This window comes from Zeus faber (genome assembly GCF_960531495.2).
Source record: "Zeus faber genome assembly, chromosome: 6".
In the NCBI taxonomy this organism is placed as follows: Eukaryota; Metazoa; Chordata; class Actinopteri; order Zeiformes; family Zeidae; genus Zeus; species Zeus faber.
The window spans coordinates 32,197,547-32,212,779 of record NC_137201.1 but is presented as its reverse complement, the minus strand read 5'-3'; the positions used below and the strand labels follow the sequence as shown (position 1 = coordinate 32,212,779).

The 15,233-nt window shown below is 52.3% G+C and overlaps 1 protein-coding gene across 1 annotated transcript in view; it reads right to left on the bottom strand.

Moving 5' to 3' along the window:
* syt7a (synaptotagmin VIIa) overlaps nucleotides 1–15,233 on the bottom strand; it is a gene marked incomplete at both ends in the record, with an annotated part of 77,500 nt that extends 62,267 nt beyond the window's left edge. The window contains one exon of the mRNA XM_080002628.1: nucleotides 15,200–15,233. Coding sequence (XP_079858754.1) covers nucleotides 15,200–15,233 — 34 coding nt within the window. The remainder of the gene's footprint in view (nucleotides 1–15,199) is intronic.

Genomic DNA, 15,233 nt, shown 5'->3' with positions numbered 1-15,233 from the left:
ATGAACGGTGGTAATGAGGAGACAACTCAGCTGTTTGTCTCCGACAGCAGGGCTTCTATGGGAACACCTCTGTCGAATCTGCGGCTTTCTCACCGGTTATGTGACGGCATCTCAGGAGCCGACACGGAAATGGTTGCCGAGTTTTGCCACGGGACATGCGGGCTCATTCGACGTGCAGAGTGTCAGCGTCCACCGCCTTGTTTGGAGGTGTGTCAGGTGAAGACATTTGCATGGCAGCGTCATGGGCATCACCATGCCCCTTTGTCACATTTCATCGACCGGATGTGTGTGGAGGATCATCCTCGGTGCTCCGCGCAGCGTCCCCCATTTGGCGCCTACACAGACCGCATTACACTGGTAAGTCCGTGGGAACCGCTTACACAATATGCAAATGAGGATGGACAGTCTCCGCGCATGAATGGTTGAGCCGCGGGTCCAGACACATCGCGGACCTGCTTACCCAGATATGCAATGAGGACGGACGGTGCCAGCACCCGGTTGGTTGAGCTGTCAGTCCAGTTTCAGGTGAGTCACGATGATGTTCTAGAGTGGAAACGGTGTGTGACATAACGCCGTTCCCCACTGCTGTGTTATACCTTAGAGTTATTATGCCTCTCTGTTGGCCGGTCACACAGGTGCAGCTCCTGCCTCGTCTCTTGACAGCAGGGCGAAGACTCAAATGCCTTCGCCTTACGCCAAGAAGGACGAAGTTAGAGGGCGGAGCCTATATGAAATAGAACGATAGTAACCTTACTCAGCTCGAGTTCTGTGAACATAGACCAAGCTTTTCCGGCCCTGCTGTCTTCCTGGGGTCGCTGAGGAAAAGTGGGAGCAGAGCAGCGGGCACAGGGCCCTTTGTAGGCGTAGGCCACAGCTGATAGGCTGATGGCGCCATTCAAATTTTCAGTGCGGCGCACATGCACCCGGGTGAAGCCAATAAGGAGGAAGCTGGAGGGCTTCGCCTATGATCATACAACTTGAGTTGGAGTAAGCTAACTATCGTTTTTTATGAAATGCAAATATGACACGGTTAAATATTTTATACAAATAGTCAATTACATGGTATTAATATTTCAGAGCGGTAAAGGAGTTGGGGAGGTTGCGTCGCTAGGATTTCCAGTGTGTGTGTGTGTGTGTGTGTGTGTGTGTGTTTGTGCGTGCGTGCATGCGTGTGTGTGTGTGTGTGTGTGGGGCTCAGATCAGAGTCTATCTACAAGAAATGGTAATCCCCCCCCTACACACACACACACACACACACACACACACACACACACACACACACACACACACACATATCAATATCAAATACAACCCACGGGAACACCAAGTGCACGGAACAGTCACAAGCCTCCACAAGCCCTCCCAGCACCACTGTACTGTAGATCAATCCAGTAGAACCCGGGACTGCTGCATGTTTTATACATGGCCCATTCTTAGCATGTCTGCCATCAGTGTGTGTGTGTGTGTGTGTGTGTGTGTGTGTGTGTGTGTGTGTGTGTGTGTGTGTGTGTGTGTCGGGGGGGGTGGGGGGGGCGGGGGGGCTTAATGAGCGGGGTGAGGAGGAGGGAGCTGCTCATTTTAAGGAGCCGGCGCCACGTGCCTGTCAATCCTCCGCTGTGTCTGATGTGCAGCCGCCCCAGAGTCATTGCCGATTCAGTGTGCGTCCGGACACTCTCTCACACACACGCACGCACGCACGCACACACACACACACGAACACACACACACACACACACACACACACACACACACACACACACACACACACACACACACACACACACACACACACAGAGACACACACGCGCGCAGACACCGTGTGGGGTTATGCTATTTGTGGCATTAAAAATGTACCGACATGTAAAGATGCGATCATGCCGATCGCACCGTTCTCTCCCCGCTGCACTTTCTCACACTTGCCTCCATTTTGTGCACTTGTGCTCAGCCTCTCCAGCGCCTGCTTTCAAAAAAAAAAAAAAAAAAACGCGACTATTTTTAAGGCTTCGGCTCGTTTCTCCCACTTTGCCCCCCCTCCTCCTGCCCTCGCTCTGTAATTAAGCATTTGCGAGGGCATCGCACTGAGCGGCGAGGCGGGAACACAAATATCCCCCGGAACAAGCGGGACGGCTGTCGTGACCTTTAACCCCCTGATGCATGGATCACAGTCATCATTAATAGCTCAATTATGAAGAAGGGTTCTTCTATTTGAGGATTCGGAATTCTCCCGTTCATATTATGTAACCCTGACGGCGTTTTTTTCCTCTTGTTTTTTTTCTTTCCTCCCCCCCCCCCCCCCCCCCCCCCGCGGTGAGCGATCCGAACCCAGCTGCATTCTGGGAGCTTTGTGCTGGATGTGCGTGTTTGTCTTTCCTGGCTGTGCACTGTGGTCCTGCACGCCCCCGAACACCCTGAGCTAATGGAACACACCGTGGGACTGGAAAGTCAAGAATCTGACGTTTACACGTGCAAATGTGTCCGAGGTCATTAGTGCATGTGTGTGTGTGTGTGTGTGTGTGTGTGGGCCAACATTCGGGGTAAACAGACTCGGAGAGAAAGGGCCTAAATACTGAAATATCGGCCGACGTTCAAACTGTCACCCGAGCGTACGACCGTCGCCCTTTTATGACTCACGGAGGCGGGAGGAGCCGCGGTCGCTGGCGGAGGCTCCCAGCGCCGTTTGCACCGATCAATGAACGCAGCACCAGCCGACGTGAAATGTGATCCGCGGAGTGCTGAGCACTCTCAAGCCGGGCTCTGTTTACGCTTTGAGGGAAGAGAGAGAGAGAGAGAAAGAGAGAGAGAGAGAGAGAGAGAGAGAGAGAGAGAGCCTGGCACCGCATGTCAGATGCATGGGCCACATGCACAGAGGGCGCGGCCCCGCCTCTGCAGCGTGGACCAATGGGACGGCGCCGCTCGAGCGATCCGGCTCAATCTGCTGCTTCTTGGCTCCACCGGGTTTCGGAGCCAAACTCCCGGCGAATGCACAATCACCCTCCGATTCGCCGCGCTCCCCCGGCTGCAGCGAGTCGCGCCGCCGCCGCCACTGTGGAGGAGGAGGGCGGGTGATGAGCTCGCAGACACCACCCCGCCTCCTCCGCCCGCGCACCCTCCGCCCTGCACGGTGTCTGAATGCACGTCGTTTTCCTCCGCCGGACATGTGGCGTTTGAGGTGGCTGAGTGCGTTTCGATTGTTCTCAGGCTCATTACCTCCTTCTCCACCTTCTATCCTGCTCCACCTGCTCCTCCACCTGCTCCTCCTCCTCTGGCTCCTCCTTCCCCTCCTGCTCCACCTGCTCCACCTGCCCCTCCACCTACTCCTCCTGTTCATCCACCTGCTCCTCTTGCTCCACCTGCTCCTCCTTCTCCAGCAGCCATCAGGGCGCTCCATCCGCCACTTCTCCACTCTCCGCCCCCCCATTCTTTACTACTCCACCCCTCCATCCTCCATCCTTCACTCCTCCATCCATTCAGTCCTCCATCCTAGTCTCCGCCACCACTCCATTCTCTACCCCTCTATCTTCAACCCCTCAACTCCTCCATCCTTCTCTCCTCCACCCCTCAATCCTCAACCCTTCCATCCTCTAGTCCTCCAATCCCCACTACCTCCGTCTTCCATCCTCCATCCCCCTTCTCCATACCCTACACTTCGACGCCTACATCCTCTATATCCTCCATCCTCTAACCCTCCATCTTCCACTCTTCAATCTTCTATCCTTCTCTCCTCTTTCATCCACCCCTCTACCCCCCATCCTCTACCTCTCCATTCCCCACCCTCCACTCCTCCATCCTCCACCCCTCCTGTTGCTGCCTGTTCATTTCTTCAGTGAGCCTTCCTCCACCACCTCCCTCCTCCTCCATCCTCCACCCCCCAATCCCTCCATCTTCCACTCCTCCACTCCTCGCGCAGGAGGCCGCCGTGGCCTGTTGCCTCCATCAGGTATCGCAGGCAGTGCTACGGAACGGCGGGTGGGTTTAATCCGTGGAGTCATCCTACCTACACCGCTGTTTAGATAAGGGGGATGAAGGAAAATGTCCCTCGTGCGGCTGGCCACTGCTGAAGCAGGGTGGTGCAATGGAGGAAGCAGCAGGAGGAGACGAAGGAGGAGGAGGAGAAGGAGGAGGGTGGAGGAGGAGGGGGGAGGCTCGCTGAAGAAATGCACATGCAGCCAAGCTGAGGAAATGTCATTAATACAGCCCAATCTGTCAGTCTACCAGTCCACTGCCATATCTGGCAGGTGGAGCGATCACACACTAAGAGACAGCCACACACTCTGACTGCCTGTCTGTCTCTCTGACTGTGTGACTGTCTGTCTGTGTGACTGTCCGTCTGTGTCAGTCTCTCTTTGTTTCCTTATTTCTCTATCTCTCACTCACACACTCACACACACACACACACACACACACACACACACACAGATGCGTACACGCATGCACGCACGCACACACACACAGATGCATGCGCACGCACGCGCATGCACGCACACACAGATGCATGCGCACGCACGCGCATGCACACACACACAGATGCATGCGCACGCACACACACACACATTCACACACACACACACACACACACACACACACACACACACAGATGCATGCACACAGATAGGCACGCACACACACACACAGATGCATGCACACACATGCGCATGCACACACACACAGATGCATGTGCACGCACGCACACACGCACGCACACACACACACACACTCACACACATTCTCACACACACACACACACACACACACACACACACACACGCTAATGTAAGCAGGCATGAGCACAAACAGCCAGTCCCAGAACACGCTGTACTGCAGCGCGTGTTGTGATGCATCGTCTGTCCAAACATCTCTGTTTCAAGAGAAATGTCTCCATGACCAGTTTTCATGGTTTTGGATGCTTCAGACTTTCCTTTTACTTTCGCCAAATGACTTAACAGCATCAACGGGGGTATTTTGAAATGACTTCTCCTCACGATTTACCCTCCCTTGAGACCACCCGATGGCTTTGAAAGGTGATTTTCGGGTGGTTGGGCTTCAGCAGGGCGGACTGGTTTCATGTAAAAATGTGCACTCGTCTTTCTGCCGTACGCTTTAAAACCAGAAAGGTGGTTGGTTACCTCGGTAACAGCTGTTTACTTAAGTACAGTAATGATAATGTGCCTATGACCTCTGGAGGGTATTTAGATTGAAACTCACAAAATAAAGTACTTTATTTACGATACAATATTTACTATACTAAGTACTTAACTACATAACAAAAGTACATCTTTTGACGGCGTGGAGAAGAAACTTCATCGAGCTGACGTTGATGAAACTACATTTTCCACCAGCAATTTCAGTTATTTCCAATAAAAAACAGTCAAAAAAATGAAATATCTTGATTTCCACGGGATAGCAGGATGCTGGTATGACATCTTTATTATGCCATGTATGATGGAGAGCGGCGCCAAAATCTCAGCCGGAGTGGGATGCGGCCGTGACCCGGGCCCCACCGCCCAGCAGTTAAACTCTGGGCGTCTTGGCGTGTTATCGGCGCGCCACACACCACTGCTCCGCAGAGATAACGGCACGCAGCGACCAGCCGGCTCCCATCTCCCCCATCAGCTCCCTGCCGCTCTGAACGCACGCCACTCGAACACGTGTCCCTCCGGTTGGACCGTTTGGGTTTCAGACGGAGATGAGAGATTTATTAGCAGCCCCGCGCATTTTCCCGCCTGGGTCGTGAATTTCACGCGGTTTTCCACTTCCTCGATTTAAGGGCCGCGAGCGGCGTCGGTGCTTGAGTTTGAGCTCGGCCAAGGCCCTCCATTCTCTCGGCCTCACGGAACTAGTTTAACAATACTTCTATTCTATCTTTGTATAGAGAACATTATTGTCAGACAGGGACGCGACTGTTCCCTCATTGCTTTACATACTGCAGTTTGATTGACAGCCGGACAGGCCAATGAGAGTGCATGGAGGGGGCTTTTACCTCCCTCCCTCGTGACAGGGGCGTGGAGGCCCGCGTTGCAGGCGTTCTCCTTCGCAGACAGGGAAGCCTGGGAAGGAGGTTCCTCTCAGAATAATTTGGTGCCCGGTGGGCTACCTGCGGCTACCTGGCCTGACCCGGCCCCATGTTGGCATGCTGTTGCATTTGCAGGTGATCCCCTGTTTATTCCCGGGTCTAGCCAAGGATGGGATGTTTTGGGTTTTTTTCACATCCCAAAACAGCTTCACGCGACTTGATTGCCAGATGACGGCCACGAGAGCCGCGGCGTCCCACCGTGGACAGGACGGATGCGGACGGCTGACGTGAGGACGATCGGGACTGGGCTCAGACGAGGACATCGCCAGAATGCGAGACTGACGCGGTGAAGAGAGGTGACCCCTCAACATTTTTCACAAACTAATTTTATCGTTGTTGATATGATGACGATCGAGCGTGGGAACTGACGTTGGATCCGCGGTGACGCCACATCCGACATCAAACAAACACATTTATTGCAAAACGAGGAAGACAAGGGAGTCTAGTCCACAGTGCCTCTACCCTGCAGGGAATCCATGATGAATTCATCAATATCTGGACGAAAATATACGAGATGATTGTTTGATTCATACATATATGAAGATGCAATGCAACGAAGAATTTCATCCATGCCCTGGTCTTTTGTTTGTCCTTTTGCGTGTGATTAATGTTGATGAGGCCGTGTGGGGTCGGCCGGCGTTCCACACACGCACCTCCGTTGATATCCCAGCATCAGGAAGGTCTGTGTCGCCCAAAATGTTGCAGAAACAAAACCACCGCACACCCACACACACACACACACACACACCCCGGAGCAGACGCTCCACACACCCCCACAGTTTAACACAAAGCACCTCAATTTACATCCCCAAAAAACGATTCAACTTTTTGTCTAATTGCTGCGGCGGTGGCGGCGGCGGCAGTAAAATGGTGGTGGAGGTCAGTGAAAGGCGAAGCGAAGCAACAGAGACGTAGAGATGGAGGCTGCGGAGGGAGACCGAGAGCAACACGACTCAACCGGAGGATTACATAACAGCAAAAGCACATTTATCACTAAATCACACACACGCACACACATGTAGCATGCAGGCCTACATGCACACACATGTAGCATGCAGCATGCAGGCCTACATGCGCACACACATGTAGCATGCAGGCCTACATGTACACACATGTAGGCCTGCATGCTACATGTACACACATGAAGGCCTGCATGCTACATGTACACACATGTAGGCCTGCATGCTACATGTACACACATGTAGCATGCAGGCCTACATGTACACACATCCATGGACCAGAGCAGAGCAGCATGCACAGCCCTCATTCAGCCTCTGTCACAGGGAACATTGCACTGAAATCATCATTTTTAAGGGACAATCGTTGCCAAAAATTTCCCCGAATACAGGAAGTGACTGAATATTCTGATCGAAACCAAAGTGTAATGACTCATATTACGAATGTCTTGTCCAGCGAGTCTTTCTCCTCCTCCCGTTAAAACGAGCCTCTCGCAGCCAGACCAATCGGCTGCCTCTGCTCCTCCTTCCTCCTCTATCTAGGCCTCCCTTCCTCCCTTCCTCCCTTCCTCCCTTCCTCCCTCCCCGGTCTCTCTTCAGCGTCTCTCTCTCCCTCCCTCTCTCCCCCTCGCGCGCGGGGGCCTCCTCTCCTCTGCGTGACCTTGGCAGGCTAGCACTTTAGGCCTCGTTCTTCGCCTCCCCCGCCCCGCTCTCGCCCTCTCCACCCTTCCCCACTCCCTTCCACGCCGTGGTGCCGCCGCTCCGCCTCCTCCCGCCTATCGCTCCATCAGTCCCCCCCCCCCCCCCCCCGCCCCCTCCACGCTGCTCCTCCAACCTTCCCGCTCCCGCGCAAGACGCGGGAGGAGGGGATGCGGCGGGGAGGGGCAGAAGATGGCAGGGAGGAGGAGGAGGAGGAGGAGGAGGAGGAGGAGGAGCACCTCCCCTCCCTGCCTCCGCCAGCCAGTCAGCACAGAGCGGCAATGCATCATAAAAATAACTCTGGGCCTGTGGCTAAATCAACAGGGCCAGAAGAAGAGCGGAGCGCGCTTCTGTCTTCTCATATATAACGACGGCCGAGCAGAAATCCCACACTGCAATCACAGATCCATGGAGGGTCGGCGGGCGGCGGGCGCTTGTGGTGGAAACACGAGAGGCCACCAGATGTTCGCGTGTTTGTTGGTCTTCTTACATAACACAAGCCCGCAGCAGACGGGCCACAGGTCGCTCCGTTTTCAATAACCGCATATATTCATTTGCTTTCCGAATGAGACCTCATCTCGGCTCGGCGGCTCGCCGCGTGGCCACGGCTTCCCCCAAATCCCCCCCGCCGGGGCACGGCTCCTCCCGGCGGAGCGGAGGGTCCAAATCCTCCTCCGGTCGCAGGTGTCCCCACAAAAGCGTCTAATTGCCTCCATCGCGGCTCCGCGGTCTGATCCGGCGACTCGAGTGATCCTCGAGATTCTCCCCGCAGCTTAGCCCGCAACATCAATCCGCACAATGAATTGAAGCGGTAAACCACCGAAAAAAGCTGGAAAAAAAAAAGTGTGATCCTTCGCAAAAAACGGCCCCCGACGCCTTTAATCAAGCCGCTCTCATGTGCAGAGGCGGTTTGAGGCTCGGGAGCCGCGTTGGGCGCGTTCAGTCCCCCCGCCCCCCCCCCCCCAAAAAACGTCATTTCAACCATCTACGTGGGAGAACGCGCTGAGCAGCACCGACGAGCCGCAGGCGGCGCCGTCGTCCCTGTTGCTTCTGACAATATCTGGACGGGACAGAAACCAATGAATGGGAAGCTTTGTGTCATTTCAGACGGAACTGAGCTGCTGAGCCGACATTACAGGTGTTATTAGCACCTCTCACCCCGCCCGGCCTTCTTTCAAATCATCTCGCTCAAACAGCCGTGAACATTAGCGGACGGCTACGGCGGTCTCGCCCCCCCCCCCGCCCCCCAAATAATTTCCCCCATCCCGCATTAGCGGAATAGCCATGGAGCGGGGCGACATCATCAATTTCTACAGGGCAATAATGAAATAGAGGTTAAGAAAACAGTGCCTTCCATCGACATTATACTTTACACCATGTTAAATTTTTTTTTTTTTAATGATTTCCAGCCATTTTCTATTCCAGTCCTTCTGAATGGGGGGGTGATGCATTAGGACTATAATAAGATAACGAGGATCAGCGCAGCGCCGGCGCCGAGGCGCAGAGTCACGTGCATCGCTCGGCCGCGCGGCTCCTTTCATCCGCGGAGATGTGGAGCCCGCACATGGAAAGACATTGTACGATGTACTCATACAATTCCTAAAGCTACTGATGTGATCCACTTCATCCCCCTGTGTTTAGTGCAGGTTCAATGGAGATGAATGATTGAAATGGAGTCGTTTCATCCACTGGGTCTCACATCATTCTATTAGTCAAAAAAGTCAGAATATAATGTTGCTTTTGTCAATGTCTGACATGTTCCTTGTGGCTCCTGGTGTTGCTCTTTTGTATTTGGGATATTTTCCGGTGCAATGCCCTATTTCAGGCCCGGGACCAGGCAGATTGGGGCAGTATCGGGTGGCACGTCACTCCACGGGTGAAGGTTAATGTGCTCTCGTCTGGGGAGCGAGGCTGCCACAAAATGTCCATAAAAGGAGACTCACACTGGATCAATTTTATCTTTCTCAAAGCCTCACATTTCTCCTGCTATTTCTGTTGATAATCTATCTGCCGGCCGATAGCCATAAATTAGACCTGAGAGCCCGACTGTGGCGGCAGGTTGCTTTGCGCCAGAGTTTATTCATTTAGAAAGCCGGGGCCGGGGCCGGGGCCGGGGCGGGGGCCCTGGATCTGAGCCGGAATTCAATGCCGACATAAACCTAAATCAATACTCAACGCGACCTTCCGATCGCATATCATACTCAAGTAGTAGTTGGTGTCGGATGCCAAAGTGAGTCGGGGGGGCCACACATCAAATAAATTCACGGCAATTTAACCCTAATCCAAAATGTCTGTGATGTGGCCGTGAAGGAGGGAGGCGGAATAAGCGGCTTCGTGACGAGTCCAGAGTCTTCTTCTCCGCGATTCCTCCACCACCCAAAGACAATGTCACGTCGGTAATCCGCCGCCTCCAGCACCGGAGTAAATTGAACGGGACGGAGCAGTAAAAACACGGGAGAGCCGGACGCTCCCACCGCGTATGGCCTCGCCGGCGAGAGCGTATAAAGCTTTGCTCCCGTCCGCCTGCTGGCGATTCCGCGGCGCGGACTTCCCCCCTGGCGCGGGCGGCGGCGATTTCATGCATAACACATGAGGTCGATCACGGGTCCCCCTCTCCCCGCCCCGGGCTCTCCAGGACCGTCCCGTCCTCTACCTGTCCCACTCGCCCCCGACCGGAATCGATACAGGGGCCTCCTCTCCCGCCCGGCGGATCCATCCCGGTCACTTCATCAAAAACGGCAATCGATAGATGAGGCTGAGGAGCTCTGCATCCGCTGGTCTCCCGCCATTTTGCAGAGCGAGAGAGCCCAAGCGTGCGCCGGTGGGAGGGAACCTTTGGAGGAGAAACTTGGGGCTCTGGCGTCCGCCACGCCTTGTGAGGCGGAAAGGAGCAGCCTCCCTCCATGAGGAGCCAAACACAGACGCTTCCTCGCCGGGGCCAGAATAAATCCAATATCAACCATATATTATATATTATACCACGGATATAGTTTAAGAACAGAGGCAACATATCGGCTTTTACTCAGTGATGACCAAGAGGAAGTCTGGTGAAGGTCGAAACTCGGCTCCTGCATCAGATCCATTATGGTATTTTCCATTTTTACCTCATCTGCTTAAAATGTTTATCACGCATCTGCTGCAAAATATATGAAACGCAGGCGATGGCACCAAGTCCTATGAAGATATTCTTACATTTTCAGCTTCCAGGGCTCAATTAAGGGGACAATAGGGACAATAATTGAAGAATGGTAATAATACCGTCATACATAAGTATCATTATGAACTATTGTTTATATTTTGTTGCTATTGTTTCAGTGTGTTTTAGTGTCTAGTGTCAGATTCAACAGAGCTGTTGAGATGGACATTGAGTAAAGTTGAGCTCTATACAGAACCCACAGGTTTGAGAGCTTCTGTGTTTGTAAGGGTTTAAAACGAAATGGTCATTTTTTTTTCTACAGTGGCAAAAAAAAAAAAAAAAAAAAAGACTTAAAACATAATTTCAATATTATTTATCATTTCTGGCACTGTTTCATATCTCTGGTTTCTTTGAGGAAATGTTTATCAGTTGAAATATTAAATATTATATTCAATATTCTCTAAACCAGATCTGAGGACCAGATCCCAGATTAACAGAAATACTCCAGATAACTGGAGTATTTCTGTTAACTAATCACAGGCGAGGCTTTGGAATATGGCAGCATAATAAAATAACAATAATAATATTACAAAAAAAAAAATAAGAATAAGAATAGCCATAAATAAATAAATAAAAATAATAATAACAATAAACATAGCTGCAGGCAGCAATACACAGGGTCCAGTTTAGTCGTGTTAGGTACATATTACAGGTCGCCGAGGTTCCTTAAATCAACACAAAAGAAAGGGATGGTTCCCCCGAAGGTTCTTAGAACTTCCTGCGGCGTGAAAACGCCTTCTGTGGCCAGGATTTTGTGAAACGCAGCACGAGTTACAGTTTTCAGAGTTCCCATTAAACACAGCATCGGCTCGGGTCGTGGCGAACGCTATGCAGTCCACAGGGCGCAAGTCGCTGGATGCCAAAGAGACTCGGCTTGGACTTCTACAACTTCTGATGATGATGATGATGATGTCACAAAGCTCCCCGCTCCTCAAACCAATCAAGTCGCTTCAACGCTCTTCAACTTTCGGTAAATTTGCAACAGCTTTTCACAAATTTTCGCTCCAAATGGAGATCAATATTGATCAAATCAAACAGCAAGACTCCTGAAACATCGCTGTTCCGACGAGGCCTCAACCATGTCTGTGTGTACTGAGGTTGCCCTGTTTTCGATACTTTCATCCACAAAAATGCCAAGAAAATGAATATTAATCTGAGGAAAGACAACCTGCAGACTGGACCCCTAATAATAATAATAATAATAACCCTAATAATAATGATAATAATAATAATGATGATGATAACAACAACAACAACAACAACAACAACAACAACAACAATAATAATAACAATAATAATAATGTCCCTTTAACTCCACAGCCCGGGTGGAGTAGATGTGGGCCAGGCTGCCGCTGTCCTATAGGATTAAAACTCAGCACATGAATCATGGCCATTACGCTTGGGGCTTCCTCGTAGGACGTGCTGGACGCACACGTGCACGCTTTTGGTTGCTCGGCGAAATGAAATGATCGATTGGAATGAAAATTGGAATTCTGTCATTACTTCTACAACAGGAATATTTATATATATATATATATATATATATATATATATATATATATATATTTATATATTATATTTATATATTTTATACAGTATGTCTTCAGACAATCATATCTTATTTGAATGACAGGGAATAGTCACGATCATATCTCGTGGGTAATATCTATTGGCCATTGGTCATATATCGCGAATCTTCACTGCATGTAAGCACCTGGTCCGCCACTAGGGGGAAACCTGTTTCCACGACAGGGAGATAAACCCGTAAGGGCGGGTCGTAGAGGTCGGGGAATTGGGACGCCGCTTAAATCACTTCCTCCTCCTTATTGATCGGTTACTTCCTGTTCTTCGTCTTCTTTTTCGTTTTATGGCTGATTGCAATCACTGACTTTGAAGCTGCATACCGCCACCTACTGTACCGGATAACCCGGGACGTCTTTGTAATGTTTACACCGACAATTTGCACAAACTCACGACTAAACCCTGCACTGATACAATAAATATACAAACGTTCATTTTTTTGCTCTCTTCTAGTTATTCAGATCCTTCCCTCGGGGCTTCTTTGCCATGTTTACAGCGGTTCTTTCAGTTTCACCAGGTGGTTTGTGCACAGCGCCCCCTGACTGTCAGGAGAATATCACCACAGCGACCGTAACAGAGCCTTTTAGTCTCTGTCTCTGCCGCGAGCCGCTGCATGTTGCCCTCTCGACGCCGTGGCGATATGAAAGACAGGGGGCGCTGTGCACAAGTCAGTTCGGCCGCGACGTCATTTATGCCGCGCGCACTAAGCGACCCGCCGCGGCCCCCGGGGGCCTCGTTTGCGGCGGCTGTAAACCAGGCTCAGCAGATCCTTCATGAATCAGACCAGGACTGTTTCCTTACGGATCAATTCAACAGATCTCAGCATCACATCGTAGAGAAATGAATGGATCGTTGTCTTACTTGCTTTCCTTTTCCTCTCTTCATTTCTTTAAAGTTAATGTTGTCACACTTTTCACAACCACATTGTACAACGGAATAAAACGATGGATTCTTTAACACTGAATACATAAGCAGAGGTCGTGATGCATTCTACAGGATTTGATTGTCAGATAAATAACGTCGCCCAGAGTTCACAGCTGTAGCAGTACACCCACCTGTTCGTTCCCGGTTTTAACTGGGACCCACCGGCGCTGGGTGGGTCATTTGGGATGATCAACCTATTTATCCCCATGCGATCGATCGCCCAGCACCGCCGCTCTGTCCCTCTCTCGCCGGCAAATCCCACGGCCAAGGAAAACACCCGCCCGCCTAAATCAATCCAGTGGGTGCCGCCGGTCTAGAAACTGCAGCTCCGGGTGAGAATTGCGTGATCAGACACAGTGTCCGTCGCGCTATAGAGCAAATCTAGTTTCCCCATATGATCTATCGCAATGATTCCCAACCCTTTTCACACCGAGGACCCTCAATTCGACACGCATCGAGGCCACGGACACTATTTGATAGGATTTAGGACCGAAATCGGAGAAGATTTGTGTCGTTAGATGGGATCCGGTGTCTGTACTGTGGTTAGGGTTAGAACATTCTCTAACGGTGCAAAATGAATTGGCGAAGTCGAACGGTTCATCATTTCGCCGGGGACCCCCCTTGAAATGATGAACCCCTTGACGGACCCCCTGGGAGTCCCCGGACCCCTGGTTGAGCACCGGGCTGCTCTACAGGGCATATTCCGGTGTCGTTGCGGGGTTTGGAAGACCAAGGTCCTGGAAGTGTCATTGTCAATGTCGTTGTGACCTGACGCCTTTCAGGGCGAAGCCTCCCGGAGAAACAGCTCCATCCCCGCTGTCACAACACGGCGCGCATGTCTGCCTGCGCGCACACGCACGCACGCACGCGCACGCACACACGCACGCACACACACACACACACACACACACACACACACACACACACACTACAGTGCGTGAGACGCGCAGCAGAATCCCATATCAAAGGGAGAACAAGAGGAAGATGGCCCCTCCCACTCTGCCTTTTGGCTCCTTTGCGTCCTCTGTAGCAGCAGGTGTTATCGGAACCGGATGCGTGCACGGTGCGTGCACGGTAACACGCGCGCTGAAATGCACCGTGCACGGTGACACGTACACGCACGCACGCACACTCGAATGCACCGCGCACGGTGACACGCACGCTGCCTGCCCAGCGCTTTGCACGGACGGCTGAGGGGCGCCGCTCCGTTACGCGTTCGGACCCCGTAGTGGGGAAACGCACGGAAATCGCGACTGTGAAACACGTGGGGGGAGATCACTCCCGTGTGCGCCTCCCTCCCTCCCTCACCCCCATCTCTCGTCGGGCAGTTTGTTTATCTGACCACACCAGTTCCCAGCCCGCAGCCCGCAGAGGAGCGCACCGTGGAGGCTGTGACCTTGCGTTGCGGGGACGGACGTGTCCAAGCGTCCGAAGGATGCGCTCCCCAAAAAAAAGTGTGTGTGTGTGTGTGTGTGTGTGTGTGTGTGTGTGTGTGTGGGTGTGTGTGTGTGTGTGTGGGGGGGGGGGGGTTGGGAGGGATGCGGGGGGGGGGAGGTTAATTGCTTGATTCTGGCCACGGATTCCCATCCGCCACCACCGGACAGCGATCAACACAACGCTCCGATCCACGGCGGTGTCCGTGCGTAAAAGGCGCTTCGGAGGCGACGCCGCGTCCCAAATGACGGATCATTTCCCCCAAAAAACCATCTGAGGAGGAGGCTCCGAGAAGAGACAGAAAGAGGGAGAGAGAGGGGGGCGCGGGGGGGGTCTTACCTTTGCTGTTGTCCTCTTCTCTGTTCAGATACAT